The sequence below is a fragment of the Carettochelys insculpta genome, chromosome 26 (genome assembly GCF_033958435.1).
Source record: "Carettochelys insculpta isolate YL-2023 chromosome 26, ASM3395843v1, whole genome shotgun sequence".
NCBI classification, from domain to species: Eukaryota; Metazoa; Chordata; order Testudines; family Carettochelyidae; genus Carettochelys; species Carettochelys insculpta.
This window is the reverse complement of record NC_134162.1, coordinates 15,150,615-15,178,558: the sequence shown is the minus strand read 5'-3', so window position 1 is coordinate 15,178,558 and position 27,944 is coordinate 15,150,615. Positions and strand designations below refer to the sequence as shown.

General features: G+C 60.9%; 2 protein-coding genes across 4 annotated transcripts in view; one reads left to right on the top strand and one right to left on the bottom strand.

Annotated features, from left to right (window-relative positions):
• RHOC (ras homolog family member C) overlaps positions 1-10,053 on the top strand; it is a 33,342-nt gene extending 23,289 nt beyond the window's left edge. The window contains exons 2-5 of the mRNA XM_074977445.1: positions 4,511-4,668; positions 5,452-5,572; positions 7,488-7,618; positions 8,010-10,053. Coding sequence (XP_074833546.1) covers positions 4,513-4,668; positions 5,452-5,572; positions 7,488-7,618; positions 8,010-8,183 — 582 coding nt within the window. The 5' untranslated portion in view covers positions 4,511-4,512 and the 3' untranslated portion in view covers positions 8,184-10,053. The remainder of the gene's footprint in view (positions 1-4,510; positions 4,669-5,451; positions 5,573-7,487; positions 7,619-8,009) is intronic.
• A 1,848-nt stretch (positions 10,054-11,901) lies between these two features.
• On the bottom strand, positions 11,902-24,379 carry MOV10 (Mov10 RNA helicase). 3 transcript variants are annotated; one of them, XM_074977425.1, is made up of 22 exons: positions 24,212-24,379; positions 22,810-22,906; positions 22,201-22,319; positions 21,739-21,977; positions 21,062-21,302; positions 20,409-20,507; positions 19,841-20,003; positions 19,549-19,703; positions 19,168-19,344; positions 18,934-19,081; positions 18,636-18,797; positions 16,910-17,013; positions 16,496-16,593; positions 16,135-16,254; positions 15,777-15,879; positions 15,417-15,534; positions 15,151-15,342; positions 14,788-14,862; positions 14,424-14,549; positions 13,265-13,353; positions 12,891-13,012; positions 11,902-12,353 (listed from the first exon to the last, which is right to left on the bottom strand). In XM_074977425.1, exons 1-22 carry the CDS (start codon positions 24,343-24,345, stop codon positions 12,289-12,291), a joined length of 2,946 nt encoding a protein of 981 aa, XP_074833526.1. In that variant the 5' UTR covers positions 24,346-24,379; the 3' UTR covers positions 11,902-12,288. The 3 variants fall into 3 exon arrangements, 2 of the variants coding, with proteins under 2 accessions (XP_074833526.1, XP_074833527.1); XM_074977426.1 differs by lacking the exon at positions 16,910-17,013 and having other exon boundaries at positions 15,151-15,534; XR_012642574.1 differs by lacking the exons at positions 11,902-12,353; positions 12,891-13,012; positions 16,910-17,013.
• Between the last annotated feature and the right edge of the window lie 3,565 nt (positions 24,380-27,944).

Below are 27,944 nucleotides of genomic sequence, written 5' to 3'. Positions count from 1 at the left end.
ATGTCTCATTATGTAAATGAGAACTGTGGGAAGGAAGGGTTGGGTACTGGGGGGGCTGCTCATTGTCATGCTACAAATCCAGATAAGAGGATGCATAATTTAGCTCCAGGCTGGGGCACTGGGACAGCTGGTGGCAATGGATATCCCAGTGGGGTTTTGCATTTCAAGGCAAAGGTCATGCTCATGGGCACTACGGATTGGAACCTCGTCTCCCTTGGTGCCCAGGAGGGGTTCCTGGTCCCTGCAGACCTCTGTAGCTAATGCAAGAGAGTGAAGTCACCTCCGCAGTACTTCCCAGGTGCTCAGTGCCCAGAGCGGTGCCCCAGGCCTGAAGATGCGTTTATGATCTGCTAGCTGTGTAGCAGCAGCTGCCTGCCCAGCGCTAAGACTCGTCTGTCTTGTTCATCCTTCCACTTAGTGGAAATAATCCACATGCTTGTTTTGATTGCCAGGTGCGTGCCCTGCGTAAAACGGCCCAGCCCAGTTCTTCATGGGCCCCAGGGCAAGGGCATTAGCTGTCCCCTGGATGGAAATACGGGTAGGTGGGACAAGGATTGGATAAGAACATAAGAACGGCCATATTGGGTCAGACCAAAGGTCCATCCAGCCCAGTATCCCGTCTGCCGACAGTGGCCAATGCCAGGTGCCCCAGAGAAGGAGAACAGAAGACAATGATCAAGTGATTTATCTCCTGCCATCCATCTCCTGCCCTTGTACTGAAGGCTAGGGGCGCCATACTTTATCCCTGGCTAATAGCCATTTATGGACCGAACCTGCAAAAACTTATCAAGCTCTTTTTTTAAACCCTAATAGAGTCCTGGCCTTCACAGCCTCCTCCGGCAAGGAGTTCCACAGGTTGACTGTGCGCTGTGTGAAGAAAAATTTCCTTTTATTAGTTTTGAACCTACTACCCACCAATTTCATTTGGTGTCCCCTAGTTCTTGTATTATGGGAAAAGGTAAATAATTTTTCTATATTCACTTTCTCCACACCATTCATGATTTTATATACCTCTATCATATCGCCCCTCAGTCACCTCTTTTCCAGACTGAAAAGTCCCAGTTTCTCTAGCCTCTCCCTATATGGGACCCGTTCCAAACCCCTAATCATCTTAGTCGCCCTTTTCTGAACCTTTTCTAATGCCAATATATCTTTTTTGAGGTGAGGAGACCACATCTGCATGCAGTACTCAAGATGTGGGCGTACCATAGTTTTATATAGGGGAAGTATGATATCTTTTGTCTTATTATCTATCCCTTTTTTAATAATTCCTAACATCCTATTTGCTTTACTAACTGCCGCTGCACACTGCGTGGATGTCTTCAGAGAACTATCCACCATAACTCCAAGATCCCTTTCCTGATCTGTCGTAGCTAAATTTGACCCCATCATGTTGTATGTGTAATTTGGGTTATTTTTTCCAACGTGCATTACCTTACACTTACCCACATTAAATTTCATTTGCCATTTTGCTGTGATCTTTCTGTAGTTCTTCACAATCCCTTTTGGTTTTGACTGTCTTGAACAACTTGGTGTCATCTGTAAACTTTGCCACCTCACTGCTTACCTCATTTTCTAGATCATTGATGAACAAGTTGAACAGGATCGGTCCCAGGACTGAACCCTGGGGAACACCACTAGTTACCCCCCTCCATTGTGAAAATTTACCATTTATTCCAACCCTTTGTTTTCTGTCTTTTAACCAATTCCCGATCCATGAAAGGATCTTTCCTCCTATCCCATGACCGCCTAATTTACATAAAAGCCTTCGGTGTGGGACTGTGTCAAAGGCTTTCTCGAAATCTAGGTATATTATGTCCACTGGGTGCCCCTTGACCGCATGTTTATTAACCCCTTCAAAGAATTCAAATAGATTAGTTAGACACGACTTCCCTCTGCAGAAACCATGCTGACTTTTGTCCAACAATTTGTGCGCTTCTACGTGCCTTGCAATTTTATTCTTTACTATTGTTTGTACTAATTTGCCTGGTACTGATGTTAGACTTATCGGTCTATAATTGCCAGGGTCTCCTCTAGAGCCTTTTTTAAATATTGGCGTTATATTGGCCGTCTTCCAGTCATTGGGTACCGAAGCGGATTTAAAGGATAGGTTACAAACCACTGTTAATAACTCCGCAATTTCACATTTGAGTTCTTTCAGAACCCTTGGGTGAATGCCGTCTGGTCCTGGAGACTTGTTACTATTCAGCTTATCAATTAACTCCAAAACCTCCTCTAATGTCACTTCAATCTGGGAGAGTTCCTCAGATTTGTCACCTAAAAAGGCTGGCTCAGATTTAGGAACCTCTGTAACATCCTCAGCCGTGAAGACTGAAGCAAAGAAATCATTTAATCGCTCCGCAACGGCAGTGTATTTCTACCCGTATTTCTATCCAGGGGACAGAAGGAATTACCCAGCCTCCTGTGGAAAGCCAGGAGGAGGGAGATGTGCCCCAGGTCAGGGTAGGAACACTTCCGCAATGTGTGCTGCGGGGGGAGCTTTCAGTGCTGCTGCCCAGCTGATATCTGTGGTGAGGAAAAAAACGTTTGCTCTGGAATTGTCACTGTGGCACCTTTCCTGTGTGTTGCTTTTGCACCAGCCTCCTCTACCCTGGATATGCTCCAGTGTTGATGTTATCTGCGCCGATGGCAGAGGTTCTGTCTGCACAGGAATTACGCCAGCGATGGGCAACCAGATGAGTGAGCGGGCCGTGAGATTGGCCCTCTTTCATCTCAGTGGGCACGTGGACAACCTGCAGCCCACTGGGCACCCCGAGTGCCTTCCTCCCCAGCACACCTCTCATGTGCTCCAGCCCTGGATCACCATGCTTCTTCCTCCTCCCCTTCCCCTTCCCCAGCCCTCCCAGAGCTCGGACAGCTGGTTCATGGCATACCAAAAGTGCTGTGGGGCGGGGCAGGAGCAGGGAAGTGCTGGGCTTGGGTGCATGAGAGATGCCTGGGGGAGGAGAGCAGACTGGGGCTGGTGGGCCGCAAGTCACCCCCCACTGTGGTGCACCCACTGCAAATGTCAGCTCCACTGAGCTACTGACCTGTTTTGGGTGTGACTCTTTCACAGCCTGGATTCAGTGGCCAGATGACCTAACGTTTTAGCATAGACCAGGCCTCAGTACAGTCCAGCTGCAACTGTCTCTCTGCCTCTTGCTGAGCCCTTCGCTGTATCGAATAACTGTCTCAGGAGCAGTAATTCTGTGTTTAAAGGCAAAGCTGGAAAACGTCCCGGAATAAGACATCATTTTGTCTCCCCAGGGTAACCTGTTTCCTCTGTCTGCGCTGCAGCTGTAATCCCTTGTCTCTCTTGCCTGCTGGTCACTTGGCTGTTGTAGCCACTGAATAGAATTGTAAGAGCTCGACTTCTCAGAGTCCTCCGCACTGAGCAGGCGCCAGCTGTTGTGTTTGGGAAGTGACACATGGGACTCCATTTAAGCAGGTCCAATCCTGACCAAGGCTCATGTTCCTGCCTGAGTGTGCAGAGACGTGTTGTTCAGAATGGGGGAGGATGCTGGAGTGACCCAGCAAATTCACCTGCCAGAATTCAGAGACATGGTGGTTGATTTCAGCTTACTTAAACCAGCAGGGAATGGTCTGGGAGGAGTTGCTGGGATAGTCTGTAGCTTCGCAAACAAGCAGCAGTTCTGGAGCACCTGGGAGGCTAACACGTTGATTTGATCATGAGCTTTCGAGGGTACAACCCGCTTCAGTGGCTCTTACTGTGAAAGCTCATAGCCTAATGAATGCGTTAGTCTCTAAGGTGCTCCAGGGCTGCTGCCTGTTGCACCAGCAGGGACTGAGACCAATGGTACGCTCTCTTTGTTTTTGTTTTACCCTGTAAAGTTCACCTTTGCTGCACTCTCCTGGCAAAGGGAAGCAGTTCACAACTGCACTGCTGAAGTTTTTCGAAGGCTGCCTTTCTCTCATGATATCGCTGATGTTGCAAAACAGCCAGAAAGACTGTATGGGGAGTGTAGCCAGGAAGCTGCAAGTTAAAGCCTGCATGCCGTCTGCTTTCTCCAGTGACTGGATTTGTAGACTGTCCCAGGCTCTAGGAGCCTTCTTGAGAATTTCTTTAAAACCCAGTCTGGACCCAAAATTCATAATGGGACACTAGCAACAAGCTGCTTTGCCTGGCCCGAGAAATGTACGTATTCCAGAGGAGTGAGAGCCACTACTGTCCCTAACGCCTACTGACAGGGGCTGTGTGTGCGGGAGCAATCCCCAGGCATGGGGCCCAGGGGCTCTGCAAGGGGTGGGGCAAAGAGATCGCTCTTACGAGCCCCTGGGAGAGGGGACCTCCTGCCCTGCACCCTCCTCCCCAACACCAGCCTCAGTGCTGAGCTCTGGTGCAGGTGCAGAGCCCATGTCTTGGGGCTGCACTTAAAGGCACCCAGCTGCCGGGCCCGTTGCAGGGCAGCATGGAGCACACGTGAGGTGTGGTGCCCTGGGCCTTCCCACAGGCCGTGGCTCAGCTGCAGCCTTGCTCTCGTCTCTGCAGCCATGGCAGCCATCCGAAAGAAGCTGGTGATTGTGGGGGACGGCGCCTGCGGGAAGACCTGCCTGCTGATTGTCTTCAGCAAGGACCAGTTCCCTGAGGTCTATGTGCCAACTGTCTTTGAGAACTACATCGCCGACATCGAAGTCGACGGGAAGCAGGTGCGTTTCCTAGGGTCTCCAGCCCTTGGACATTCATTCCCACACCTGTGTGCAGAGCCTCCGTGGGCTGTGGGGCCACTGCTGAGGTGCGCTCTGCAGGTCTGGTCGCTTCTGCCTCGGGAACGCTTGCGTGCTCGTCCCTCCGCCTCACACCAGGCCCCTCCAGTCCATCCAACGCTGCACAGCTGCACTCCTCTGCCCGGCCTAGGCTTTGGGCCTGGCAGCCCTGCGCCGGGCACCACTCTTCAGCGTTAGTCGAGGTCCTTTTGGCAGTGGAGGGAGTGAGAGGCATGGCAAACGGGCTGCTTCTAACGATGAACTGCAGCCCGGCACGCAGCGAGCGGCAAGCTCAGCAGGGCCTGTCTCACTCGGGTCGCTGGGGCCCCGATCTGTAAGCAGCGGACTCGGTGACTTGCTCCCTGGTGCAGCATATGGTCTGAAGGAGACCTGTCTAGCGCAGACAGACACAGCTCCCAGTCTCGCCGGCGAGGGAGATGTACTGCTGCCTTCGGAGCAGACTTGGCTTTCCTGGCCGTTTTACAGCTGGCAGTGTAGTGCCGGGGTGTTCTCGTGATGTTCCCACTGCAGACCCCTCGGGGGCGTAGACTGGGGATGCTCGTTGCCTGGTCACCTTTTAATCTGCCAGCACTACAAAAGCAACTGAGTTGTCTTTCTGAGAAAATGGCCTGTTTCCCGGCAGAGGGAGATGTCGCCACCACAGCATGAGGCTCCCTGGGGCGTCCTCTGGCTGCGCTGCTGCCCTCTAACTCTCTGCTCCCCTAGGTGGAACTGGCGCTCTGGGACACAGCGGGGCAGGAAGACTATGACCGGCTGCGGCCCCTCTCCTACCCAGACACAGACGTGATCCTCATGTGCTTTTCCATCGACAGCCCAGACAGCTTAGGTAGGTGACGAGGGCCAGGCTGGCACTTGTGGGGTTTGGGAACTAGAGTGAACTACACCCCAATGCACAAGGCCTGTGCTGCTGTCTCTGCAACGGGTGATGGTCGCTCTGAACAGGGCTGCTAACAGGTGCTTCCAAAACCACGCAGCACTGGACTGACAGCACACTGCCTGTGACAGCAAAGGCGAGTCTTGCCGAAAGCCTAGAATCTCACCTGACAATACAGGTGTTGAGGGGACTCGGGGGTCATCTGGAAATGTCAGGGCAAATTCCAGCCGATCCTCTGCCTTGGCTTTCAGGAGTTAGGGCCCGGTGGCCAAAACCCTTCAGCCATTGTTGTGCTCCTTGTCCTGTTCTGGGCACCAGCACAACTCTGACCCACTTACCTCTGTAGCATGTTTGCTTACGGTGCCAAAAAGTGATGCCAGGCAGAGAGGCCTGCAGCTTACCCAGAGCTTTGCCAGCCACTGTGTGGGTCGGGTGAATGAACACTTCGTGGCGCTCTGCTCTGCTCTCAGCCCTGTCCCAAGAAGGCTGAAGGAAAGCAGAGCCTGGAGCAGTTTTCCAGAACTCTGTTGTGAAATCTGAGCCCAGTCCGATTGTCTTGATGCTGAAGAGTTGTGAGAGGCAGAGAGCTGGGGTGGTGCTGAAGAGGGTGTCTCTCTTCATAGCTGCAGAGGACACCAGCTGTCCCTCTCCCACCTTCTGTACTTAGAATCATAGAACAGCAGAACGGGAAGGGACCTCGAGAGGTCATTCAGCCCAGCTCCTGCTCTCACGACAGGATCAAGCACTGTCTAGACCATCCCTGTTAGAGATTTACCCAGCCAGTTCTCTAATATCTCCAGGTAGTTTTTTCCAGAATTAAACTACCCTGACTGTTGGGAAGTTTTTCCTAACGACCAACCTAAACCTCCCTTGCTGTGTGCGTCACTGCTGGCCATGCCTTCATTAAAGCAGGTGTGCTTAGTCCAGTTCTCGCTGGCTGTGGCTCTCTGCCCTTGGATGTTTCCCTGCAGATAATAAGAGTGAGCCGTTTCTCCTGGGAGAACTGCTGTGTAACTTCAGTTGCTAGTAAGATGCTGTGCATTCAGGAATGGCCCCAATTCAGCAACTGCTGTCATTGCATCATTGCTGAAGTGGGGCCGCTTGTGAGCGTAGACAAAGCCCAGACCATTGCCAGGAGTTAATGGGCTCAGCAGGCAGTCGGTTTGGGTGGCAGCTTTGTTAGGAGGCAGTTCCCTGGAGTGGTCTCTGCTTGGTACAGGGAGCTGGGACGGCGGGACTGTTTGGACTGGGAGGAGTTTGCTGCTGAGTGAACAGTGGTCTGTCACAGCTGGGACTGCGTTCCTTCCTCAACCGCCCTGCTCGGCGAACAGGCCCGTGCGCCCTCGTACCACGTCCTGCTCCAAGGCCCTTCAGTCCAGTCCCTCAGGGGAGGGAGGACAATGCTCTCTTTCAGCCAGAGGGGGGGATAACTGCAAATGACGCCGTCTGTCTAGCAGCTGGCATCCATGCACTTGGCAGGCAGACCTGCTGTGTGGGGAGGTGACCCCGCCCCCCACTTCTCGCTCTTGTGCATGTCACATTCGGAGGGGTGTCACCAGCACTGCTGCTGGCTGCGGGTGGAGATTTTCCTTCAGGCGCTTCTCAGTGGTGTGATGAGCGTGGGGTCCACTTCGTGGTGGCAGGCTGTGGGACCAGGCTCTTTTCCAAGGGCACAGCAGCCAGGGCGTGCGGCTCAGGCTCTCGCTGTGTCTGCTCTGCACTGCTCAGCAGTGTACAACGTCTCTGGGGAAGAACCGGAGCTAGCCTCAGAAGCCAGCCGTGGTAGCCTGGCCTGCCGGGGGCTCGCTGAGTAGGAAGCCGGCCTGGTGGCGCAGTGCAGAGCCGTGACGGTCTGTGCCTTTTCCAGAGAACATCCCCGAGAAGTGGACTCCGGAAGTGAAACACTTCTGCCCCAACGTGCCCATCATCCTGGTGGGAAACAAGAAGGACTTACGGAACGATGAGCACACCCGCCGGGAGCTAGCAAAGATGAAGCAGGTAAGGGGGCAGCATCCCCTGTAGCTCTACACCAGCCCGCCTGAAGGGAAAGCTCTAGTGCATCTGTGCGGTGCCTGGAGCCCCTCCTGTACTCGGGGGGGGGCAGAGGGAGTCGGTCCCTTGGCTCAGCCCAGAGTGACCCACTGGTGCCAGCCTTCTGCAGAGGGGCACTGGCAGCTGCTGCCATCTCCAGCTCCTGTTGGTGTTCCAGGAGAATCCCGCTCCCCAGAAGATGCTGGGTACTAAAGGGTTTGCCGAAGAGCCAGTGTGCGGGAGCACTCTGACTGGCTGAGTCTTGGTTGTACTGGTGCCTGGGGAGGCTGAGCCTGCCTGCCTGCCGGTCTGGCCACCGGCACTGTGCTTACTGCAGCCGGTTTGCATTGCGTCCTAGGAGCCTGTGAAACCCGAGGAAGGGAGGGACATGGCGAACAGGATCAATGCCTTCGGCTACCTGGAGTGCTCGGCCAAGACGAAGGACGGCGTGCGGGAGGTCTTTGAGATGGCCACGCGGGCCGGCTTGCAAGTCAGGAAAAACAAGAAGCGTAGAGGCTGCCCGCTGCTGTGACGGGGCAGTGCCTGGGAAGATGGGACTGCCACCTGCACTGTACTCTCTTTGCTGCCCCCTCCCGGCGTACCGGAGGGGATGAGTGCAGGTAGGGCTGGGGGAGGATTTAAAGGGGTCCGTGCCCCAAAGCCACTGCCTGACGCACACACGGGGGGTCCTAGTGGTGCTTCTCCACGCCACGGGTGCACCCGTTTCTGAAGCCAGTTCTGGGCTGCCAAGTGTCTCTGGGTCAGGGTTTTGTGTAGCCGGTGCAGTGCACCTGAGTAGCACTACCTGCTGTATCTCAGTCTCACTGCTTTGTACTAATCGCTCCTCCCCGTTACTGCCTGGCGCCCTCTCGGGATTCTCTCTCTCCATGCCGTGTGACGAGATGCTCTGGCACAGTCTGCTCAGAACCCCCCCTGCGGGGAGTCTCTCTCCTGGCGTCCCGCCTGCGTCTTCCTGAACTCTTGCCTTGTCTCAGCTGCTCCTGCTCCAGGGGTTGGGTTCTCCCTCTGCCGAACATGTGCACCAGCCGCGGAGTCGCCAAGGCAGCCTTTGCTCTGTCAGGATGTGGCGCCTTGCTCAATTCCACCAGGCCTTTTGCAAGGAGCTGTGCTCTGCTACTGTCAGAAATGCCCTCGGCTGCGCTTCCACCCTGGACCAGCACTGCAGCAGTGTCTTAGCACCCTCTTTAAATAAAGTGAGGCCTTGTAAAATAACCACAGGTCGGGTCTCGTTCGCTCTGTGCTGCTTGCCTTGCCTGCTGACTCCCCCCGTGAATTAAAATGCATTGATGGCAGAGTAAATGCAAATGGGTGTTCTAGTAACTCCCTCCACGCGTGTGTACCGCTGTTCTGCCGCCATGCTGCAAGCCTCTGGGTCTCCTGCTTTCCTCTCCACCTCCCAGGGGACATGCTTCATTTATCTCCATGCCAGGCAGGTGGGTGGAGAGGCTAGAGCAGGGAGCGTTCTTGGCTCTTGTGGATGAAACGCCAGGGTTTTGTCTCAAGAGTGTGGCCAGTGGGTACTACAGCTCCTGCTGACCTCTCTGTTTGCCAAGTAGGAGTCAACCTCTCGCTTCACAGGACCGTCTGAAGTTTCATTAAAGCCTCTGAGCACCTTGCAGAGAAGGTCCTGGAGAGGGCCAGAGGCTCCCTAGCACACCTTTTAGTTTCTTTCATGGCTGCATTCTGGTAAAGGTAGTCTCCAGGGGGTCGCTGAGCTGGGCCACGGGAAATGGGGTGGATCAACTTTCTTCCCCGAACAGCACAGTGTGTGTCTGTTCTGCACAGCCAGCAGCAGGTACCCTGCAGAGCCTCACACTAACTTTTGGGAACCCCACTCCATACAGCAGTGCTCTCTGCAGTGGTTTACGCAGCCCAGGGAAAACACACGCTGCTCTGCAGGAACCGGAATTGCTGTTGCCCTAAACATCACGTCTGAAGTGTTTTGTTCTGCATTGGAACTAATAAACCACGTTGGAAGTGTCTATAAAGCCAGACTGCCAGAGACGCGCGCCCCCCCCCCCCCCCACATTTGGGGTGCTTGGCAGTCAAAACGATTGCGACTCGGTTCAGAAAATGCTTTCAAAAGGAGGGCTCTGTTGTATGTCGGGGGAACGTTTTGGCCCCATGGCAACACTGCATTGTGACGTTTTCTAACTGACATTTCACCACCGGATGCATTCCCACAGAAAGTTGGGTTTGGGAACAATGGCTTTTTCTGAGTGAAAACCAGGCTCTGGGTATGGACCGCTGTAGCAGTGCTACATGTGAGCAAACGCTCACACAGGCCTTGAAGGTGTGTCCTGCTTTTAATCAGGAGTTTGTCCTTCCTCCTCCCTCTGGTCAGCTCGGCCGTGGAGAAATGCATTAAAGTACACTCAAACAGTCCAGCCCTTTCTGTTGCGTGGCCCTCTTAGTGACCAACAGTAGCAGAGATAGAAAGCAGGCCCACTGCCTATTTAAGGCAAGTCTGATCCCCTGGTGGGGTGGCTGCACCCAGGAGTGCCTGGCTAGTTTTGATGGCCTCTCTCCACTGGGGAGCTGGTTGGTTGTGAAGTGGCCCGCTCCCCCACCCTCTTGGTCTGTGGCCCTGTTGTCAGGGGTCACCAGTCCCAGGTCTGAGCAGCAGCATCCCAGCTATCAGCCTCTAGCTCTCAGCATAACCATCCCATGAGCAGTGGTCCTGCTATTTTCCATGTGTGGAACAAATTTTGTGCATACAGGCATGTGCAGCTGTGCACCACCATTAAAACATGCTGCTGCTGGTGGTACAGGGGCTCAGCTTACAGGGAACACTGAAGTCTCCACAGCTGAGGTCCCCCTGTACTGCAGACTGGAGGACAGAGCAGGTGTGACTCAGCTGAGCTAGCCTGAGTCACACCGAGCAGGGGCTGCTAGCTGCACATTCAGGTTCCCAGTGTGGGTGGGATGTATTCCTAGAGGTTCCATCACACAACAGTCTTCAAGATTGCAGATGCCCAGCACTCCTGCAGGGCTGGCACCCTCTGTACAGTCCAACTTGCAGTGTGCTGCCCTGCCCTCCCTGCTAGGGGCAGCACGCCCACTCTGCTCCAGCTCTGCGTCACAGTCACACCCGGCTGCAGCAGACGAGCCCCTGGCCAAACAACGAGCCACCGGGGACCCAACTGGGGGTGCGAGTGGTGAGCCAAGTGCTGTGTGCCATAGTCCAGTTAGCGAGTGAGCCGGCTAGCAGTGGGGCCAGGGAAATGCTGTGACCCCCTCCCAGCTGCCTCAAACTGCTGGAACCCAGTGCTCTGCCCTCGCTGCCCCTGTCATCTTCCTGCCCTGCTGACAAAGGCTTCCCCGCTGAGCCCCAGAGCAGCCATGTATTGTCAGCGCCTGAACTCCTGCCTTCCCCACCAGCTCCCACCAGGGGCAGGGTCCCTGTTCCCGGGCAGGCCAGCAATACAGGGAGACCTCCTCCCGCAGAGACTGCCGTGGTCCGTGTGCAGTCAGGCCAGGGCTGGAGCCAGGCCAGGTGCTGCCCCACCCAAAGCCTAGTCGTGCTGGCTGCCCCAGGAAGTGTTTCTCCTCTCTCCTTGTTGCTGCCGGGCAAGGGCTGAGGCTGGGTGCTGCACGAGCTGGCCCTGGCACCGGGAGTGGTGTGTAGGGAAGGTAGCTCAGCCTCTGGCGAAGGGAGGTAGCGGGACAAGCCGCCGCCTCAGCCTAGCGCTGTCGGTTTTCCGCAAAAGCCCTCTGGCAGGCACTTGGTTACATGGCCAATGGCGCCCGCGCCCCTACGCCCGACGCCGGGTGGGCCACAGGAACAGGAACCTACTGGCCCCCAGCCTGCCCCTTCCCAAGGTGTGTAGTTATCCCTCCCAGCAGTGGTGCTGCTCCCCTGGCAGGCATGTGCCAGCTCCCCGGAGCGCTGAGGCACTGCTGGTGAGCTGCACAGCCACGTGTAAGGAGTGGGAGGCCCAAGTCCCGGGAGCCCTTTATTGGGGAGCACCACTCGGCCTTAGGCATCCCCACAGCTGACCAGCCAGTGTTTGGTCAGATGGCAGCCTGGCAGAGCTGCTCCAGGCCTGGAGCTGGGCAGTGGCCGTGGCTGCAGCCAGGAGGCGCAGGTGGGGCAGGGGCTTTGTTCTGCAAGCAGGCCTCCACGCATGGTGATCCTGCTCCACTCCAAGCAGCTGCCGCCAGCGTGGCACCCCCGTGCGTTCGGCACCGCATTGCCAGAGGGCTGGAGTGCGGCAGAGCCACTGGGGTTGCTCAGGTGACCCACAAGGGGTAAGTTTATTTTTAAAAGTCGTCTTCCAAAGGCTGGATTTGCAACAGCTGTTGAAACTGTTGTGAGAAGCAGCCAGGGCTGCTGCTGTCTCGGGCCCTGGCTGCCCCACAGGACAGGGAAGGGGCACTGCCCTGGCATGTGCCATTCCCAGATGCCGTGGCTTAGCCGTGTGAGCAGATGTCTGGGGACAGAGAGGTGCAGGGTGACCTAGAGCCCAGCCTGGGGCAGAGCAGGGCTGGGACTGTTGCAGCTACGCTCCCACTCCTGCCCCACAGCAGTGCGTGACAAACCCGGGCAGCGAGCAAGACGGCTGAGGGGAGGGGGAGCCACGCGGGTGCTGTGACGGCAGCAGGTCGGGCAGCACTCAGTGCTCATGCCTCCACTCCGGCTCCAGGTGCTGCTGGACGTGGCTCTCCCCCATCTGGGTCCCTGCAGAGAGATCCGGCTGGGTGTGAGGGGAGCGCAGCAGCGCTGGGCAGGGCAGGGCAGCGCCCGCATAGGCCCCAGGCAGGGGAAGAGCAGACCCCCCTGTCTCCCTGAGACCCTTGACAGAGCAGCACCCCCCCACCCAGGCCATGGACAGGGGAAGAGCAGCGCCCCCGAGAGCCCCCACAGAGCAGCACCCCTCAGTCTCCCTGAGCCCCCCACAAAGCAGTGCCCCATGCACAAAGGAAGAGCAGTGACTTCCCCCCCCCCCCCAAGCCCCACTGCAGTGCCAGGCTGTGGGGGTTGCTGGGGAGCAGAGGCCAGGCCATGGGGACCCCCCCAGGTGGCACAGAGCAGTGCCTCTCTGCTTTGCACACATGTACATCCGTCCCTGGCCGGCCTCAGCGGCAGCTGGCAGGAAACCTGGCTCAGCCTCAAGTCATGCTCCCAGGCTCCAAAGGCGGGTGCAGCCCCGCCTTACCCAGCCCTGGAGAGAGGTGCCATCGCCCAGGCTGGGGGCAAGCCGGTGCCGCTCTTTACCTGCTGCCTGCATGCTCAGGTGGAGGGAGCCGAGCTCCTCTGCGAGGTCGTCCTCCTCAGCGCTCGCCTGGGGGTAGGGGCAGCCTGTGTACCCCCCCTTCTCCCTACAGTACTTGAGAAACCTACAAGTATGAGCAAAGATGCCCATTGGCCCAGGGCCTGCCCAGCCCTCAGCTCCAGCCCCCGGCCCCGGCCGCTCCGGCTCCTTCGGCTCACCGGGAGACCTTGGGGCAGGTCCCAGCACCAGGGAGGCTGGCGTCCGAGCAGCCTCCCATGGCCCCTGGGCCGCGCTAAGCCCACAGCAGCCAGGGAAAGCCGCATGGTGTGGGAAGCAGGCAGGGGAGGAAGGATGGGGGCTGCAGCATACGACTTACGTGCCCCAGTGAGGGTCCTTGCTGAGCACGGCTGGGTTGCCCACGATTATTAACAGAGCCTTAGCTCTGGTGATGGCCACGTTGAACCTCTAAACAGAGAGTGCAGGATGAGGCCCCCGCCCCCTGCAGGAACCAGCTCCCTTGCCACCCAGGATGGGCAGGAGGGCAAGGCCGGCCCCCAACCCTCCAGGCAGCACAGAGCACCTGCCCGGTGTCAGCGGGCTGCAGTCAGGGGGGAAGAGAAGGCAAGCAGGCAGCTTCAGGACCTGGGGCTCCACAAAGACCTCGCCCAAGTACAGCCTTCCTTTGCCTTCCTTCCCGCTGGTCCAGCACTGGCGTGCAACCGAGCTCGGGGCAAAAGCACCCAGCCTGCCTCAGGCCAGGAGGAAGGGGCCCAAGGCTCCTGCACAGGCAGCTGAGGGGAGGACGCTGGTGAGATCCACGGGAGAAGGCCAGGGGGCAGGTGCAGGCAACCCAGCGCTCAGGGCTGCTAACGAGGCTCAGGCAGAGGGAGGACTGGTGTGATTGGCTCTGAGGAGCTGTGTGGCCGGCACTGCCCAGGGACAGTCTGCATGAGCTGGTGCCAGCATTCCCGGCTCTGTGCCAAGCAGCTGCAGCTGATCCACAGTGAGCCCAGACAGGGTGCTAAGGGCTGTCCTGGGGGGAGAGCTAGTGGGTGTGTGTGTCTGGGAGGCTGGGCTGGGCGGGGAGGCCTGGCCAGCAGGACTGAACTCAGTGCTGGGTGCGAGGGCAGCCTGGCCCATTGAAGGGCTGCTCTGCCCAGGCACTGGACACAGGGTGGGAACATCGGAATCCTGGGGCACAGGAACGAGGGAAGTTCCCCTGCACACACAGCCTTGCTTCCCGCCTGGCCTGGGGCCCCTGCCATGGCCGGTGCGTTCTGGCCAGTGGGTCTCCCTGGTGATGTTGTGTGCTGGGGCCCAGCAGTGACAACGCTTTGATCTGCTACAGCTGGTCCTGCAGCCTGTTGCCAGCCCTGCTCTACCCACTAGCCAACGCTTCCTTTCCCGGCCCAGAGAGCAGCTTGCTGCCCATTAGAACTGGAGGGGGAGAGGTGGGGATGGGGGGCCAGAGCGACTGTCTGTGAGGGCGGCGGGCGCTCGGGGCCAGGCTGGCGCAGCAGGGGCAGGGCACCCACCTTGGGATTCTTGAGGAAGCCCAGTTTGAACTTCTCGTCCACGCTGAGGTATTCAGCGCCGCTGCGCACGGTGGAGACGAGCAGCACTCGCCGCTCCTGGCCCTGGAACTCCTCCACGGAGCCCACCTAGCAGGGAGCAGAGAGTCTGTTCCCCGTTGGCACGCCCCAGCCTCCCGCGGGGCAGGACGCACACCCCCGGCGGCACTGCTGGGACCTGGGGGCAGCACCCCCTGCATCCCCTGCTCTGGGACTGGCAGAGGGGGAGCGGGAGGGAGCTGCAGCACCCCTCTTCTCCCAGGGGGATGCAGGCCACCGCTGCCCTGCAAGCCCAAAGGGCGAGGGGCCCCAGGACTCGGGGACTTACTTTCAGCTTCTTGATGTCTGGCAGCTGCTTCAGCTCTGGGTCCTTTTGGGTGATGGCTAGTCTGATCTTCTCCACCTGGGGATGGGACCAGCTGAGGGGTGAGGCGCAGCTCCCATCCCAGCTCTCTTCCACTTGCAGCCCCTGCTCTGGCCTAACCCTCATCCCTGTCCTCTCGCCAAGCTGGGGCCCTTGGCCCAGACCTGGGCGCTCCAGTGCAAGCGGCCAGAGACTCAATCCGGCACATCCCTCCAGCTGGGCAGCTCCCTGGCATGGGGCACCGCACCATCCACCCTCATACTCCGTGGGGTGGGGGAAGGCGGCCGTGAGGCTGAGCTGCCTCCCTGCAGCCCCACTGCCTCTCACCTGCTTCCTGTAAGGGGAGATGATCCCGATCTCCTTGGGGGAGACCCTGGAGCGGCCCCGCTTGCCCTGACTCTGGAGCAGCTTCTTGAGGTAGGTGACCAGGACGTCGATCTCCTGCACGTTGAAGAACGAAGGGCTGTTCCCCTCCCTTTGGTCCTCCCCAGACACGCCGTGGAAGATGACTGGGAAGCCCTGGAGGGAGAGCACCAAGCTCAGAGCTGCTGCTGGTCTGTGGCCAGAGGCCTGCTGGCTCCCCGCCCCTTCACCTGCTGAGGCAGCTCCGCCCACGCGCAGTAGGAACAGCTGATGAGGGGGTCGGCGCACTCCTGCAGCTCCCCGTCGTAAAACTGCTGGTTGGGGATCTCCAGGAGGGCAGCATGGGACCTGGCAAGGAGCAGCAACAGCGTGTCCAGGGGTGCAGGGGGCTCCTCGCACCTCGCCCCCTCCCACCTCACCAGCAGCACAGGACGGGCCCCAGCAACCTCGGGCCTGGGTGCAGAGCAGCCGCGGCCTGGCTTGCCGTTAAATGCACCAGGTGGGGGTGCATCAGCCGGCCGGCCGGAGCCAGCAGCAGGGCTGGAGGCCTGTGCCCCTCACACCCCGGCAGTGTCGGGCACAGCTGGCACCTGTAGTTCTGCAGTAACTTGGTGATGAACTGAGGGTTGTAGCCCTGGGCTCCCTTTTGGTACAACGAGTTGTGCAGCATGAGCCTTTCCAGCAGCGAGACCTCTGCAAGAGAGCAACACCCTGTCACCAGCCACCCTCGGCCTGCCACTGTGCCCTGAGGAGCGGCCCTACGGCCCCGGCCCGGCCTGGCCCTTCGGGGCAGGCACTCCTCTGGGCGAGACTCGCCTGCCTGTCCCGCAGCCCACCTCTTCCTGCCCCTGCGGGCAGCAGCTGTGCGAAGCCAGCGCCCCGAGGACGTGGCTGGGAACTCACCAGGAACTCCCCCTGCCCCCACTGCCTTCGCCCTCTTCCACTCACCTAACCCGTGTTCGACGGCCAGTGGGGACCTCAGGATCGGGCCCAGCTGCTTGGGGTCTCCCACCAACACCAGCTGCCCCCCGCTGGCATTGGTCTCCTGGTCCATGGCGGTCAGAATCCCTGGGGCAGAGAGAGGGCTGAGGCAGCTGGTTGGGGAGGAGAGGGGATCTCTGCGCCGGCTGGGGGCTGACAGCCCTGCACAGCGAGGAGGGTCACAGATGGCCCCAGCGCGGTTGTAGCCACTCGAGCAGCATGTAGGGCCCTGACTCCACCGGCAGGAGCAAGCGCTGGCCAGCCCCAGCTGCTGAGGGGCATCAGGCCCCACGTCGGGGCGGATCAGGGGATGCTCCGCCCTACTCACCCGCAATAGCCACCACGCTCTCCGGCTCCACTGCGTGGCCGCACTCGTCGACGAAGACGTGGGAGAAGTGGCCGTCGGGGAAGCTTGCACTGACCAGCCTGCAGAGAGAGGGAGCAGCGGTGAACAAACGGGCTCTGCCTGTGCCCCACGCCACACAGCCTTCCTGGCGCTGCCCAGGGTGGACGGCAAGAGAACGTCTCCGCAGTGGTCTGAGGGGCTCCCCTCCCCTAGTACAAGTGGAGACACCAGACAGGGCCCCGGATCCAGCCCGGTAACATGACCCTCAGTCCGCCACCACCGCCTGGCTCTGTTACGCCTCCGGCCCGCAGACCCCGCTCAGAGAATCCCATCCTCGCCCCCACCCAGCACAGGCACATGGGAGACCCCAGCGGGGTTGGGCCTGGGCCCTCCTACCTCCCTGCTGTCACCAGGGTGGTGACGATGACCTGGAACTGCTGCAGCTTCTCCTTGCTGGGGTACACGTGGCACTGTTGGGCATCGTCCCAGTTACAGCAGGGCTACAAACACCAGGAGCACTCAGACAGGGGCTGGCAGCTGCCCTGGGGGCAGGGGGGGTTGACACCACTGCCACCATAAAGCCCTCAGACAACCAGCAACAGCCCATGCCACAAGGGTCCTGCAGGGAGTGTGCCCGGCCCAACCCCCCGCATGGCCTGGGGAGGGGACTACAGTGGCTGGAGCATGGAAATTCCTTCCCGGGTGACAGGCTTTTGCAAACCTTTTGGCCCATGGTGGCCTTTCTCGGCTTGAGAGGCCGGCCTGGGAAGCCGCCCTCAATTTCACACTGGGCCTGTCTGCAGGAGAGGAAAGAGGGTGACATGCTCAGACTTCAGCAAAGCTTTGGCTACAGCCTCTCTCCGCACCCTTGGCAGTAAGGAAGTGAGGTTTGGACACATGGATTGTAAGGTGGATAGAAAGCTGGCTAGATGGTTGGGCTCAATACATTGTGATCGATGGCTCAATGCCTGGCGGGCGATTGGTATCCAGAGGAGTCCCCCAGAGTTGGTCCTGGGGCCGGTTTTGTTCACCACTATCATTAATGACCTGGCCAAGGGGATGGGTTGCACCCTCAGCTGATTTTCAGATGACACTCAGCCAGGGGGAGAGGTAGATATGCTGGGCCATAGGGATAGGGTCCAGAGTGAATTGGAGGATTGGGCCAAAAGAAATCTGGTGAGGTTCAACAAGTAATAGTGCAGAGTCCTGCGGTTGGGATGGAGGAATCCCAAACACGGCTGCAGGCTGGGGAGCGGCTGGCTAAGTAGCAGTGCAGCAGAAAAGGACATGGGGATTCCAGTCGATGAGAGGCTGGATATGAGTCAACAGTGCGCCCTTGTAGCCAAGCAGGCGAAGGGCATCTTGGGGTGCATTAGGAGAAGCATTTCCAGCAGAGCTAGAGAAGTTGTTATTCCAATTTATTCACCAATGGTGAGGCTGCACCTGGAGTACTGTGTCCAGTTCTGGGCCCCCCCGTTACAAAAGGGATGTGGATGCATTTGAGAGAGTGCAGCTGAGAGCAACAAAAACGATTCGGCAGCTGAAGCACGTTGTTTATAAGGAGAGGCTGAGGGATTTGGGCTTGTGTATTTTGCAGAAGAGAAGACTGAGAGGGGCTTCAAGAGCAGCATTCAATGTCAAAAGAGGAGGGCGAGAAACTGTTCTCAGTGGTGTCACATGGCAGAACAAGGAGCAATGGTCTGAAGTTACAGAGGGAGAGGTCTCGGTTGGATATTAGGAAAAACTACTTCACCAGGAGGGTGGTGAAGCACTGGAATGTGTTACCCAGAGAGGTGGTGGAATCTCCATCCCTAGAGATTTTTAAGTCCTGGCTTGACAAAGCCCTGGCTGGGCTGATTTAGTTGGGGTTGGTCCTGCTTTGAGCAGGGGGTTGGACTGAGGGACCCCAAGGTCTCTTTCACCCCTATGATTCTATGGAAATGCCAGGAGCTCTCCAGGTGGGGCTGTCCTACCTGTGCTTCCCAACGCAAACCCATTTCCACCCCTGCAACTCCAGCTTCCCAGGGACAATTTGCAGTGCACTGACGGGCGTTCGCCCTCTGAAAAGCTGCTGCCCAGCTCTACGGGTGGTGTCTTGTAGGTGCCAGGGGAGCACCCGTACCTTGATCTCCTCTGGCACCTGGCGATAGTCCCTGCTGTTGGCGTTGATCCTATAGACACTGCCCTTGTCCAGGTGTTTCAAGAGGCGTTGGCAGAGCAGGTCCGAGGCGCTGTTGGAGGGCGCGCAGGCCAAGACGTGGGAGCCCTGGATGCAGTGAGCCACCTGAGGAGAGCGAGACTCAGCAGCCCAGGCAGGAGGAAATGGACATGGGGGAGGGAGGCCGTGGGCCAGAAGCCCAGACCTGGTGCCAGCACTTTGACTCTCTGGCATTTGGACTGGGGAGCTGGGGACCCCTCACCTGTTTGATGGCCTCCACCACGGTGACAGTCTTGCCAGTCCCTGGAGGCCCAAAGATGAGGTATGGCGCCGGCCTGGACAGCCCTGTCACAATCTGCCACACAGCTCTATACTGCTCCTGGTTGGTCTCCAGGCTCCGGTCAAATAGCCTGAGGGGAAACGGAGATGGGCAGGGGCTGAGGGGAAGGCCAGGCCTGTTGCACGCGAGCCCCCGTCTCTGAAGCCGGGCACGCACCTGAGCCGGCTTCCCTCTGGGAGGAGAGACTTCCCACACGAGAAGGATGGGAAGAGGACATCACGCAGGCACTGCTTCTCGGCCAGCTCTACTGCCCGGTGCTGCACCCGCAGCGGCAGCCGGTTGAAGGTGAAGGTCACATCAAACTTTAGCTTATCTACGAAGGCATCCACCAGCCTGGAAACAGTGAGCAGGGCTGGAGACAGCTCTGGGCACCACCCCCACCCTGCTCAGCCCAGGGACCCCACGGTCGAGCAGCTCCCTCCTCAGTACCAGCAGAGGCTGCTTGGCTAGCGTTGCAACTGGCCTGAGCCCTTCCTGTCTGGTGCCAGGCAGGCCCCCTCCCCCCACAGGGACGCCGGCAGAGTCGGGGTGACTCACTTGGAGGAGAAGCCCAGCTTGACCTTCTCCAGCTCCAGAGCGTGCACATAGCCCTTGTACCGGACGAGCTGGGGCTGGCTGCGCTGGTCACTCTGGGTGACGAACAGGTGGTCACCCCTTAGCACAGATGGGCGGTTCTCTGCCACGCCGGGGACCTAGTGACAGAGCCCAGAGGGGACAGCTCAGCAGGGAGCAGGCCTGGCAGCTGATCACCCCCCGGGGCTCCCTCTACACCAGCTGCCCAGACAGGAGAGGAGAGGGGCAGGCACACCCCTGAGGCCTGGCCTCTCACCTCCAGGACCAGCAGCTTCTTGTTCTTGGGGTCCTTCACCATCTTGGCATCCTCCATGTCATAGCGCCGGATGTCCACCTCCATCTGGAGCTCCTCCAGGTGCAGGAGCAGCTGGAACTTCTGCCGGTAGTTCTCGAACTGCAGCTCGGCTGCCAGGGACAACCTGCAGCACCAGGGCCCGCCAGGGGTGATCCCACTGCCCTGGAGCCCAGTGGGGCTGGCCGGCCAGCACAGCCCATTGCCAGCACAGGAGACAAGTGGTACTCTCAGTACTCAGCAAGCTCTGGGCATCCTGGGGCACACCTGAGCTGCAGAGGCATGGGACAGGCCAGTAAGGCAGGGGTGTGTCCCTGCAGCTTGGTGTCTGGGAGGAGGAGCCAGGCCAGGCCCAAGCGCTGGGAACCACTGAGGCCTGTTTTCCAGGCAGCTCAGTGAAGGGCTGCTGGTGGCTGGCGGCTGCCAACTGTGGGGGGGCCGGGCCCAGCCCTTCTTTGGCATCCCTGTGAAGCCACCAGAGCAGTGCAAGCAGGACGAACACCCCTGCGACCACCACCGCAGGCACACTCACCGCAGGCTCCTGCGCTCGGAGCTGACCATGTCCTTCAGGTTGGCCGGGTATTTGTAGGCGCCCAGTGAGATCAGCTGCTCAAGCTCGGGGTGCCGGGTGCTGGCAGGCAAGAGGCAGGGTTACGGCGGGGCCCCCTAGGGGTGAGCACCTCGCCCTGCCCTGGCTTGGGGCTTGGTGCTCCCAGTGAGGGGCTGAGGCACAGCATGTCTGTTGTGGGCTTGTGGGACCTGGGCCGCCAGGGTCTGCAGCCAGCTGCCTCCCCGGGCCCGCAGCAGAGGGAGAGAGGTCTGCTCAGTGCCCTGGAGCACCATGAGGCAGCACAAGAAGGCCTGGAGGGAAGCAGAGGCCAAACAAATTCCATCAGGAGACAGGGCACCACGTGGTGAAGCCGGTGACCAGCCACTGGACCAGGAGCATTTGGCACCTCTTGTCTGGAACACAAGTTACAGGGCTGGGCCTGTGTGCCATGGGGCAGGGCCAGGTCTGGGCTAACCAGCGGCACACACTAGCCAAGCCAAGGGTCCCTGGGGTGAGAGCAAAGTCGAGGCGGTGCTTTCGGCCTGGCTATGAAATGGGGCTGGATCCCAGGTGCTGGCCCCACCCTTCAGCCTGTGGTGCTGGTGCCAGCTGCCAGGGCCAAGCCCCCTGCCTACCTGTCTGGAGGGAAGCCATCCTCCACTGTGTGCATGACCGGTTTCTTCAGTTTGGCCTGGTAAGGCCTGTAGGGTGCTGAGGGCCCCAGCTCCTGGGCCAGCCGGCTGCTAGCTACAGCCGCCACGAACCGCCCGATGCTGAAGGGCCCGTCCTGCTCCTTGGTGAACTCAAAGCGCAGGGTGACAGGAAAGTAACCATAGCACTGAGTCAGGCACCGCGCCTCCACCATGTAAGAGGCCCCTGCAGCGAAAGGGATGTGTGAGCTCCCCTTCCATGAGTCTCAGGGCCTCCCAGGGGCCCCGGGCATTTCACCCCACCTGCCAAGTCTCTGGCTACAACTCAAGGGCCCAGGAAGGCGCCTGTCTGTGAGGCGGGGGGCACAGCGGGCTGGGAAAAGAGCACTAGCTGCTCTGTGCTGCCATGTTTGCTGGCGAGGAGGAGGGTGAGCAGGGCCTGTGGCTTCTCCTTTGCACCCCTACGCTGCCCACACACTCAGGTGGCTTGGCAGTGGCTCCTGCTGAGTTCTTCCCCGGAGCTGTGCGTGCCAAGTGGGAGCCAGGCCCGTGCAGAGGGGGTACAGGAGGAGGCAGCTGTTTCCCAGTCACATAGCGCTGAGGAAGGGCAGCGTGGGCCCAGCAAAGGAGAACCCTGCTCCCAGGGAGTGCTGGACGCTTACCCGGCTGCAGCATGAGGGGCTGCTGGCTGGTCACCTTGCTCGCGTCGTGGAAGGTGATCTCACGCTGCTTCCGAAGGGCCCGGTAGCTCAGCAGCGTGACTGTCCCCTGGCCATTGTTCTGCACCCGCAGGCTGGCGGTCGCGGGCTCGCCGGGCGTGACGGGCACGCGGATGCGCCCGTTCCCCTGGTCGTGCTCGGAGAAAATCTCCACCCCGTGTTTGCCGCCAATGAACTCCGCTCTGAGGGTAGAGGGTGTGGGTCAGAGGCGTGTGCCTGATGCCCACTGGCCCACCTAAGGGCAGGGGTTGCTCAGGGTCTGACCATCCTGAGGCTGCAGAGCAGCTTCCTCCCCACGCCCAGCTGCTCTGGGCCGGGAGCCCATGAATAGCCTGGTCTGAGTGCGCCCTCCCCCGGCTGCCTGCTGCTGCAGCTCCAGGCTGGGATCCGGCTGGGCTTTGGTACCTTCTCTTGGCATGTCCTCTCCTGGGAGACGGATCAGCGCTTGGCTCCTGGCCGCCTGCAGGGGGCTGCTCTGGCTCGGGTGTCCAATACTGGTTGGGAAGCCTCACTCTCTTTTTCACCTGGGGCAGAGAGCGATTAGCTGGCTGGGTGGAGACAGGCCTGGGCAGCCCTTGGGGAGCTCAGGGGGTCACCAGCCCATGGGCTGAGGCAGGACTGCCTGGAGCAGCTGGTGGCAGTGGGTTTGGTGGCTCACACACTCACGTCCAGCCTGCAGCCAGGCCCGGCTTGACTGAAAGAGACCCCTCGAGGGCCCCATCCCGGCAGCGCAGGGTGTGCGTCAGCCTGCCCGGGAGCCTGGTCTGCGGGCAGCAGGAGGCACTGGGCCTTGCCCAGCTCGGTTCCAGGTGCTGCCCGTCGGCCCTGCTAATGGCCAGGCAGGACGTGGGAGCTGAGGACGGCCCCAGCATGGCTCGGGGAGGACCCCCTCAGCAGTGCTAGCTCAGGCCAGGCGCGCCCCCTCCCTGGCTGTACCCCGAGTGGATTCCCTAGGGGATGTGGGAAGCTGTGAGGCAGCAGCAGTGGTGTGGGGGTTGCACAGGCAGCACCTACCTTGTGGAAGAGCACGAAGTCCCCCCGCACCTCAGCCCTGCCACTCTGGCGCAGAGTGAAGAGGACGGAGGAGAAGTTGGGCTCCCTGGTATCATTCCTGCAGCAACGACAGCGTGGGGGAGTTGGGGTCTGTGGCTGCCCAGGCCATGAGCACTGCGTCCCTGGGGGTGACGGAGCTGGCAGGACGTGGGGCAGAGAGGAGGAGCAGGGCACCCCTGCTCCTCTGTGCGGAGAGCGCGGGGCTCAGAACAGCCCCGCCCCTTGTGCTCTGCTGCCCAACCAAATCCTGTGCCACGCCCTGCCAGGCTGGCAACTCTCCAGGGACCCCTGAGCTGCTCCCAGCAGGCACTGCTCCAAAGGAGCATGAGCACCCTTCTGCTGCCATCTGCCCAGGGGGTAAGCCAGGGGGGCTGGCAGCACAGCCCCCCGCAAGCACAGGGCTGTGCGATTCCCTGCTGCTGCTGCCAGCTCAGCCCACAGCTGCACACAAGGACAGTCACTGGGAAAGGAGCCAATGGCCCAGGGGCGGGGCTGCCGTAAGCACCCTCAGTGCTCTCCGGCCTGGGGTGAGCCCCAGCCTGCCTGTGAGCGCCGGGGGTAGACGGAGGCAGAGCCTGGCTCGAGCTCAGCACAGCCTGGGACTCTGGGGGTCTCTGCCCAGCAACGACACACTCGCTGTGCGAGCTGGGGTCTGCTCAGGTTCACCTGTGTGCGGGCGCACGACGCTGAGCAGGGCGGCAGGGGCAGAGCCAGTGGGCTGGAGCAGGGAGCGGAGCCTGCCCTGCTGCACAGCATCCTGAGGCCAGACTGCAGGGTGTGAGCAGGTGAAGCCAGAGCCTAAGGTGGGGCTCCCTGAGGCTGCTGGCCTGGCAGCTCTGCTCAGCATTTACAAAGGCCAGGCTAATGGGCGGGAGGCGAGGCTGGGGGGACGCCCGGGGGCGGGAGGCGAGGCTGGGGGGGACACCCGGGGGCGGGAGCCGGCACTGCCCGGGGGGGTGGGAGCCGAGGCTGCGGGGACACACCAGGCGGGAGGCGCCGCTGGCCGGGCGCGCCAGGCTTGGGCCGGAGAGACTCCCTGGCCGCAGACCTGGGCTGCGCTGGCGGGCGGGCTTCGCTCGTGTCACACGAACCCCGCAGCCGCCCGGCCCTTCGCCCAGCTGTGCCCCAGCCTGGGGCTCGCAGCGCTGGGGCCTCCGGCCCCGAGGTGGAGGGAGCCGGGCCCGGGGGCGCCGCCAGTCCTGGCCCCAGGGCGGCGCGTCCGCTCAGCACCCCGGCCCGGCGCGGAGCTGGAGCCGGAGCCGGAGCCGGAGCCGGAGCCCGGCCGGGCGGTCGCTCCGCCGGGGCTGCCCGGTGCCGGGGCCCGGCTGGCGAGCGGAAGAGCGCGGGGCAGGGGCGGCCGCACCTGTGGCGGAACTCCTGGTTGTAGACGAGCCGCAGCGCCGCCCGGCCGCGCTCCTGCTCCCGGCCCGTGTCCAGCAGAAACTGCACGAAGCGCTCCCCGGCCGCCCGCCGCTCCGCGAAGGTGAACCGGGGCATCGCTCGGTCGCCGCCGCCGCTCGCGCCCAGCGCGGAAACGAAAGCGAAAGGCCGGGCCGGGGGAGGGCCCAGGGGCGGCGAGTCCCAGCCCGGGCGGGGCACCGCAGGAGCCAGGCTGCCACGCCCGCCCCTCCCCCTTGGGGATGTGCAGCGCCGGGCACCCGCTCCCGGCGCCGGGCAGCGAGGGGCTCCGCCGTGGGCAGCCCAAGGCCGCTGCTGCCCGGGGACCGCGGGCGGGGCGCCTCTCCCGAGCCGCTTCCCCCGGCGCCAGGCGGGCAGGGCTGGGAGAGCTGCCGAGCCTCGGCCAGGCCTTGTGCCCCGTGGGCCCGGGGCAGGGCCGGCTCGCAGGTGGGCGCTGGGGTCCATGGCCCAGGTCACGCTGCGGGCGGGCGGGGAGGGCTGGGCTGGGCAGCGCCCTCGGGCCGGAGGCACTTTCCGGGCTCCGGGCTGGGCGAGTCGCTGACGGGAGGATGACCGGGTTGGCCCGGCCCGGGTGTGGGCGAAGCCAGGGCAGGGCAGCGGCGGGCGGGCTCTGGGCTGCGCGGCGGTGCCCTGCTCCCGTGGGAGTGTGCCGGGGTCCCTGGGCCGGGTAAAGCAGGCGGGGCGAGGGGAGCCGGGTTTCTCCCCGCCCTGCACAAGGGCGAGCGCCGGAGCTGGGCCCCGCAGCACGGCGCGGAATCGCTGCGGGGTGGCCGGCGGGTGGCCAGGCCTGGCTCTCCTCTGCGCAGGCGGGCCGGGCCGCGCCGCTGCCCTGGGACCGAGACCTGCGCGCCCCCTGGCCGGCACTCGGGCCGCGAGTGTTTGCAGCGAGATGCCAAGTGCGCTGGCGCCCGGGCCCCCGCCCCACCCGGGAACCGAGGCACGAGGCAGGGCAGCGACCGGCCCGGGTGTCACAGCGCCAGGGCGAGCCCGAAGCAGCTCCCGAGCCCCGCGGGGCCCGGCTGCCGGGGGGCGGCGAGCGGCAGGGCAGGGCCCGGGGATAGCGCTGCTGCGAAGCCCGGCCCGGCCCCAGCCCCTCGTCATGTAGGCGCGGGGAGAGCGCCGCCGGGGAGCAGCTCCCCGCACACGGGCCGGGAGGCGAACGGCGCCTTTAACCAACCCCCGGGGTCGGCTCAGGCCGCGGCCGCGCGAGTCAAGGGAGTGAACCCCGGTGATTGACGGCTCCCCCCTTCCTCCTCCGGCCGGGAAACGAAAGTCACCAGGCCCGGGAGGAAGCGGCCCGGCCCCGCCCCGCCCCTCGCTTGCCGGTAGGAGGCGGTTTTGTGCGCGGAGGGGGCAGGCAGCGGGCTGCCCGGTGGGCTGGGCGAGCAGCGCCGAGCACAGAGCTGCTGCTGCCGCAGAAGGTTGGGCGGGGAGGGCCCGGCCTCTGTCCCGCCCCAGCGCGGCGCGCAGCAGAGGCTGTGGCGGGAGCCGCGTGAGGAGCGCCCTGGTCCCGTGCGCCATGGGCGGGCTCTTGGCGGGGGTCACTGGGCTCAGCGCGCCGAGCAAAGCGTCGGCGCTGGGGCAGCTGGCGGGCTCGCAGGTGGTGGGAGCACGAGCCGTCCGCCAGCGGCGCTGTCCCACGGGCGCTCCGGCTCCACGACGTGCTCGCTGTGCGGCGCCCCAGGCTGCTCCTTGGCGAAGCCCTGCGGCTCCCTCTGAGCCCCCGCCGCCGGCCATGGCGGGCCCGGGTGACTCCTAGCGGCGGCCCCGAGAGCCCGTCCCCGCCTGCATTTCCATAGGAAGCCCCTGCCTCGGGGTGGGGACAGCGGCCGGGGGTGGGCCCCTCCGGGCAAGGCGGGCAGGAGGGCTGGGTGCTAATGGCTCATTGGCAGCGCTTTGTATTGCACCGCTTGCTTAGCCGTGCCACAGGGCAGACGCCGTCTGTCTCTGCCTCTGCCTCGTAACAAAGGCGGACGGGTGGGTCTGGTCCCCAACAAAACAAAGCCGCAGCAATGGAGCACTTTAAAGACAAACGAAATGCTTTAGTGGGTGATGAGCTTTGGTGGGACACACCCACTCTGCCTTTGTTTACGCTCCCAGGTCGGCTGTTACTCAGCGGCTGCCCCTTGGCTGTCTTACAGATGGCACCAGTCTCACAAGAGATGTTTACTTGGTTGGGGTTTGGCTACCTAAGGACTGGTTCCTGATTAACTCCAGGAGCAAACCCCGCATTCTGGCGCAGACCTGCTCTTTGTTCCTGCTTAGTTTAACTCGTGTGCCTTCACAGACTGTCCTGATAGGGAATTCTTCAGGAACAGCCCCTGCACATGTATACCCAGGCTTAGGGTTTGTCCACACTTCAAAAAGTGTGGCCATGGCTGGAGCACCAGGGGACAGCACTCCCAGCACTCCTTGCAAAGCACCGCCTTGCAGCGCTGGGAGCCCCTTTACGCCACTGGGACTTGCTGGGCTCTGGTTCAGAGGTGTCTTTTCACACTTGAGACAGGATTTTGCACTGAAGTGTGGCTGAAGGCTTGGCCTTAATCCTCATTAACCAGCAGCCCTGCAACTGGGAGGCTGCCAGGGCTGGGGTCCCTGGCAGCTGTAGGGGGGCAGGACCAGCAGCCCCACAGCTGGGAAGCTGCCACAGATAGGATACTGCCTGGCCAGGGCACACTGTACCCCAGCAGACTCCTGGCCACAGGGCTGCTGAGGTTCCCATAGCTCGGGCTGCTGGAGGGCTCTGTGCCTCAGCTGCAGGGGTGGCAGGGTCCACTCCACCCCCTGGCTGCTGGGGTTCCCATAGCTGGAAACTGGCAGGGGCACGAAGCTCCACTGACAGCCCTAGCCACAGGAAACCCAGCTGGGGCCAGGAGTTTCCGTGACAAGGCCTGCATTTGTGCAAAACTGTTGCCATGGGACATTGTTGTGTAAATGGGGGACACAGGATTTTCATGGAAATTCAGGACTGTCCCACACATTGCAGGATGTCTGGCAACTGACCAGGCCCCAGACTGTGAGCTCACTATTGCAAGGGAGTCAGTCTGTGGTGCTTACCTGTACAGTGCATTGTCCAACAGGGCTTTGATCAGGTCTTTATGAGCTACCGCAGTATGGGGATTGACTCAATATACTCCTCTGAGACAGCGCAGCGTTTGCTATTGTTTTAAGAATGATAGACATGGAGGCAAAATGCTAAAGCAATTTACCCAGTCACACAGGAGAGCAGTGACTGAGCTAGGCACAGACCCTGGAGCCCCTAGCTGGGTGAGGTGATCCCTATTGCAGTGATGCCCAACATATAGGGGGCCACAAACCTAAACACAACCTTGTGTGGGTGAAACAGATTCTCTGCTGGCTGTGCCCTGGGCTTGCACAGCACACTGGCAGTAGGCTGGGCCAACTTCAGTTGATGAAACAGACAAGCTTTCCAGCTACAGTAGGTAGGCTCAAATGCTTCTCTTTCATCTGCCACACTTTGTCTCTTCCATTGGGACCAGCAGGGCTACCACACTGCACCCATTTTTTTTTTAATCTAACGAATGCTACTAATAACATTACAGCTCATTTAAATCTTGGACATTCCAAAGCTGCTCTAGGATGGGTAACTGAGTGCATCCTGCTGTGTACTTTGGTGGCATGCATTCTTAAAGTGCAGCGCGTTACAGTATATACTA

Coding starts and splice junctions, on each gene's coding strand:
- MOV10 (XM_074977425.1), bottom strand. CDS start 24,345: ATGCCCCGGTTCACCTTCGCGGAGCGGCGGGCGGCCGGGGAGCGCTTC. Junction 15,343..15,416: donor GGGCGGAGCTGCCTCAGCAG/GTGAAGGGGCGG, acceptor CTCTCCCTCCAG/GGCTTCCCAGTCATCTTCCA. Junction 14,550..14,787: donor CAGACATCAAGAAGCTGAAA/GTAAGTCCCCGA, acceptor GCTCCCTGCTAG/GTGGGCTCCGTGGAGGAGTT.